Source organism: Clinocottus analis, unplaced genomic scaffold (genome assembly GCF_023055335.1).
Source record: "Clinocottus analis isolate CAN_PGR_092001 unplaced genomic scaffold, fCliAna1.0.p SCAF_7, whole genome shotgun sequence".
In the NCBI taxonomy this organism is placed as follows: Eukaryota; Metazoa; Chordata; class Actinopteri; order Perciformes; family Cottidae; genus Clinocottus; species Clinocottus analis.
Window position 1 is genome coordinate 21,841,747 of NW_027176229.1, and position 5,338 is coordinate 21,847,084.

Genomic DNA, 5,338 nt, shown 5'->3' on the forward strand with positions numbered 1-5,338 from the left:
CAACGGACGCGCACCCGCCGGCTCCTCGTCTCCTCGGCTCCTCGTCTCCTCGCTCTCGCGCCACCCGCTTGGACCTAAAAAGAAAAACCCCTCTCGCGCGCCCTCTCCACGCGCTGCTCCCCCCCGGCAACAACACACACACACTCACACAAACACACACACGCACACACACAGAGGCAGGACGCGTTCAATTCCTCCACACTCGCCTGTGGCGGAGAAATGAGTCACGAAGCCCTTTTGCTGTGGATTTTCCTCCAGTGTGCCGCCGCGCTCGTCTCGCCCACAGCCCCTCTGAAAGGTGAGCCTCCATTGTTCATTAATTTGTATTTAATTTGTGTATATTTTTGTCATTTCTTTGCCTCAAAAGTGTCAGACTCTTAACACCAGGTGTGGGGGGAAAGTAGGGCTGAGCTTGCGCTAGTGGGAACAGTATGAATGGAGAGACAAGAACCTCACTACTTCCTTTCTTTTCTAAACCAACCATCGAGTAATCTACATTATTCATATATATATATTATATATTTTAGGGGAATATCACTAAATCGAACAAGTGTGTTGGGGGGAAGAGTTTGCCAGAAGAACCGGGATGGATTTATGCCACAAGACTTTGCGACGTGTCCTTTTTTGGGAGCCGCGGGAGTCTTGACGCAAAAATGCGGCGAACACACACACACACACCCTTTCAATCTCTCACACACACACACCCTATCTCTCTTAGACACACACACCCGCCACGAATCCGCGTTTTTGTAGCTCATTGTGTGGCCCATTATACCAAAAACAAACGTGTGGAGTTAATTTTAATTAATTAATTAATTAATTGATTGATGAATTAACCCCTGACTGGGTTTTTAAATTAACCGCCAATCAAACTCAACGAGGCCCAACATTTTTTGGGGCTTCATTGCCAAACATTTGGGACTTTCGTGTCGGCGTCCCGCTGCGCGTCGCTCCCACCGGCGTCTTTGCAGCAGTCACACGCATCAATTGAGCCGTTTTGACCCTCGGGCCTGAGTGTTGGAGTCGGATGTAATTACACGAGCTGGCTGCAGCTGTGTGTGAGGGATAAAAGGAGGAGAAGGGCGGCGCAGGGGCTCCACTCTGCGCCTGCGTCTCCTGCTGCTCCGGGTTATACTTGCGCCAGCCTTCTGCGTTATTGGCTGCCAAAAGCAAAGTGCATTGGCTCTGCACCCACAACCAAGAATGCATGCTTTTAAATGGCTGCTGTTGAAATGTAAAGTTCTGTTTTTCCTTTAATATATTGCATGCATCATAAATGCAGTAAAGGGAATTAAAGTAAACCTGACATGCAGTATAATAGATTTATTTTTTTTGCCCCCTCACAGGTGCAGAAGGTGGCTCTGAACTGCCAACAGACGGCGTGGCCCTGCAGGGCGGCGTCAGGTACAACATGAGGAAGAGTTTAGACCTGGACCAGGAGGGCTGCTACCTGCAGGCCGGCAAGAAGGAGTGTCTGGAGGAGTGTGGCTTCAACGCCACAGCCAAGACCATCTTCATCATCCACGGCTGGACCGTACGTGCACGAGAAGAGGCGCACGGTTGTGAGAGAGTGAGAGGTCACCGGGGGTCAAAAGCTGACTTTTTGTTTGTTTTTCTTTCTTCCCTTCTCTCAGATGAGTGGGATGTTCGAGAGCTGGATGCACAAGCTGGTGTCTGCGTTGATGCAGCGTGAGAGCGAGGCCAACGTGGTGGTGGTGGACTGGATAGCGATGGCTCAGCAGCTGTACCCGGACGCGGTCAACCACACGCATGACGTCGGCCTCAACATCGCCGGCATGCTGGACTGGCTCCAGGTGTGTACCACGCTGCAGCTCGCTCTCCTGACTTTGTCTTTCAGTGTGCAGGGTCTCATAAATCCTGGAAGAGTGTGTGTGTGTGTGTTTTTTATTGCAGGGTATGTACGGTCATGGGATTTTAAAAATGAATGTTTCCAGCCCTGAAAAAGTCCTTGAAATGCGCTTTTAAAAGAAAGACGCTCAAAATATAAGCAGGCATCTCAGTGTTAGTTTAAATAGTCAACATTTCACTAAATGTTTGGTCATGGAAATCTGTCAAAACGTATAACCCATGTTGTATATTTGGGTGTGCTGCGTCACCTGAGGCCGCCACATCCGCCATGATGTTGCATGACAGAAGAGCAGCTGAACACCTGCAGATCCATTAAAATCAGCTGCCCCCCCCCCCCTCTTCTTCTTCTTTCTTGTCTTGCCGGCTGAGTGATTCAAGGGATCACACAGAGCGTGACAGAACTGCCAAAACATGTTTTTTGAGGCAATGAAAAGTTGTTCTATACATCCATGCAACCTAAATGTCAGCTTGCAGACTCCCGAGACGGCAACTCGCTTTTAATTCCTGGTACGTCGTCACACCTCCAGGATATTTACCTTTTTGTTAAAGGATCGGCGTCTCTTTGGTACCTTCTGAGGCAAAGGCAACATTTTGTGTCCTTTTTTTTTTTTTTTTTCTCTTCTCTCCTCCGTTTCAGCAGCACAGTCGCATAATTGAACCACAATTGAGCAGCGACTCAGGCACCCTGCCACTCGGTTGCAACATGGACAAAGAGTATTTCAGAGGGACAGATGGTGGAGGCGCTGTTGCATGAAAAGCGACCGCCAGTAGTCCTCTGTCCGGGTTAACTTGAGCTTTGGCTCAGCTGCAGGCACGACCGTTCAAAACTGGCTGAAATCCAGGAGTTGTTCAGTGTTCATGGAGGCAGCTGCTGATGGGAGAGTTGCAACTCTTTTTTTTAAAAATGTATAATTTCCCTCCTTTCCCCAACAGGACGAGCAGCAGCTGCCTCTGGAGAAGGTGCACCTGATCGGCTACAGTCTCGGCGCCCACGTGGCGGGCTACGCCGGGACGTTTGTGCGCGGGACCATCGGCAGAATCACCGGTGCGTATTTCTTCACGACTCTGTAAAAAAAAACCCTCTCTTAAACGCTGCAGACGCCTCATCGTCCCCACTTTATTTCGTCCACAGGCCTGGACCCGGCTGGGCCGATGTTCGAGGGCGTGGAGGAGCGTAAGCGCCTCTCGCCCGACGACGCCGACTTCGTGGACGTCCTGCACACGTACACTCGCGAGGCGCTGGGCGTGAGCATCGGGATCCAGCAGCCGATCGGAGACATCGACATCTACCCCAACGGCGGAGAGGTGCAGCCCGGGTGCGCGCTGGGAGACGTGCTGGCGGTGGCTGGAAGTAAGTGCTGAAGAAGCGGCCCTTTGTTTGAGGACCCCCAGCTGTCCACACACAACAAGACCAGTTAGTTTATGAGGCTCGTCCAATTCAACTGCATCCCAGGTCTAACCTGCCTCTCTCCCCCTCTAGACTTCATGGAGGTGATGAAGTGCGAGCACGAGCGCGCCGTGCACCTGTTCGTCGACTCCTTGATGAGCAAGGACCACATGAGCTTCGCCTACCAGTGCACGGGGCCCGACCGCTTCAAGAAGGGCATCTGCCTCAGCTGCCGCAAGAACCGCTGCAACAACATCGGCTACAACACCCGGAAGATGCGCAAGAGGCGCAACACCAAAATGTATCTGAAGACGCGTGCCGACATGCCCTTCGGAGGTGAGGCTTATCGCTCTTTCTCGCACTCGCCACTACAGTGTTTACTTCCTCGAGTAACTCCGCGATAGCGCAATCGCAGCGTTTCTTATCTTTTACCCTCTCCGCACTTTGGCTGTCGGTGCAAACTACTACTGTACTACTACTGCACACGATTCTCCTTCCCACATCAATCATTAACTCTCCTCCCCTCCAGGCTACCACTACCAGATGAAGATGCACGTGTTCAACAGGAAACAGGCGGACAACGCCGATCCCACCTTCCACGTCAAGCTGTACGGCGCCCACAACGACACGGCCAACATCTTTGTCGACGTGTAAGTTTGTTTTTTTTGACACGTTGGCACGACCCGTTGTTAAAAAAGAGAAGCGCTTGTCTACCGTATCTGTGCAGCGACGCTGGCCGAGATATTTAGAAGCACGCGGCTCGCCTGGTGATGTAAATTTGGAACTTTGTGGGGACTGACCTTTCCACAAGCTGTCACTGGAGGAGGAACTCCTGTCCCCTTTCAGTGTGTCTCTTTGTCGCTACCCTTTTACCTTCAAGGCATGACGCGGCAATAAGTTAGCGAGGCTTTGCAGATTGTTGAGCTTTCCGTCTGCGCTCGGCCCTCAAGGCCTCGTTTTTAAATGCTTTGCATGACCTTTTTTTTTGTGTCAAAGCACCGGACTGAGGGCAAGTTCTCTTTTATTTATATATTTTTATTTTTTTCAGCCATGATGAGACCATCGGTCTGAACCTCACCAACACCTTCCTGGTGTTCACCGAGAAGGACATCGGCGACCTGCTGAAGATCCGTCTGAGCTGGGAAGGGGAGTCCGAATCCTGGAACTCCGTGTGGAAGAGCATGAAGAAGAACTTCTGGACCTGGAACGCAAAGCCCACCAAACCCGTGCTGGCCGTCCGGCGGATTCGCGTGAAAGCCGGGGAAACTCAGAAGAAGTGAGTAGAGGGTTGGGGGAGGGGTGAGACGTCGTCTACACACCACCACCAGGGTTTATTTATCCTTGACAAACATTAACAGAGATGTGCTTCTTTTTTTTTTTTTTCTTGACATTGTCGCAGGTTTACGTTCTGTGCCCAAGATCCTTCAACGACTGAAATCTCCCCCGGGGACTCCTTAACGTTCGTGAAATGCCGCGACGGCTGGGAAGTGAAGCCAAGAAAACGGTACGAAACCCGACGTCTCTTGTCGGAGGACAACGCGCTTTGTCTTTTTTTTTTTTTTGTAAGGAAAGATAGAAGGTGTGTGTGACTAAATGAAACCTGTGTTTGCTCGACAGGCTGGCCATGTAACAACCGACGCACCATCATCGCCATGGGGGACCCGACGTGGATCACGGAGAGGCACCGGCGCCGTCTCTTTTTTTTATATGAGCACTTTTTTTTTCGTAGGAGGAAGATTGAGCGGCGCACAGGGAGAGAGGAGCTCAACTGGACTCCAAAAATGCACCTAGAAGGTTTTTTTCTTTTCTTCCGATTTTTGGTGTCTGGAGACGAAGACTCGTCCAGCCGGGATGGCAGGCGGGGGGGGGAAATAAAATATAAAATACTGTGCAGGCTGTAAAGCGACGAGGAGGAGGGGGGGCTTGTCGTGAAATGTGTTAAAAGACGACCCGAAGGAGTTGCAGAACGTTCCCGTGTGTGTGTGGACTAGTGACGTAGAATACAGATCGGTGCCAGTGGACATGCGCCAGCCGTTGTAGTCGCTGTACTGTACATTTTTAAAATATTTTTTATTTATGAGG

The 5,338-nt window shown here is 51.0% G+C and overlaps 1 protein-coding gene across 2 annotated transcripts; it reads left to right on the top strand.

Annotated features, from left to right (window-relative positions):
- On the top strand, positions 1-5,101 carry lipg (lipase, endothelial). 2 transcript variants are annotated; one of them, XM_068604660.1, is made up of 10 exons: positions 1-298; positions 1,347-1,534; positions 1,635-1,814; positions 2,803-2,914; positions 3,002-3,220; positions 3,350-3,592; positions 3,786-3,906; positions 4,305-4,532; positions 4,656-4,760; positions 4,874-5,101. In XM_068604660.1, the coding sequence occupies exons 1-10, from the start codon at positions 220-222 to the stop codon at positions 4,884-4,886; spliced, it is 1,488 nt and encodes a 495-aa protein (XP_068460761.1). In that variant the 5' UTR covers positions 1-219; the 3' UTR covers positions 4,887-5,101. The 2 variants fall into 2 exon arrangements, with proteins under 2 accessions (XP_068460761.1, XP_068460762.1); XM_068604661.1 differs by lacking the exon at positions 1-298 and adding an exon at positions 1,209-1,234.
- Positions 5,102-5,338: the final 237 nt, after the last annotated feature.

Coding starts and splice junctions, on each gene's coding strand:
- lipg (XM_068604660.1), top strand. CDS start 220: ATGAGTCACGAAGCCCTTTTGCTGTGGATTTTCCTCCAGTGTGCCGCC. Junction 3,221..3,349: donor CGTGCTGGCGGTGGCTGGAA/GTAAGTGCTGAA, acceptor CTCCCCCTCTAG/ACTTCATGGAGGTGATGAAG. Junction 3,907..4,304: donor GCCAACATCTTTGTCGACGT/GTAAGTTTGTTT, acceptor TATTTTTTTCAG/CCATGATGAGACCATCGGTC.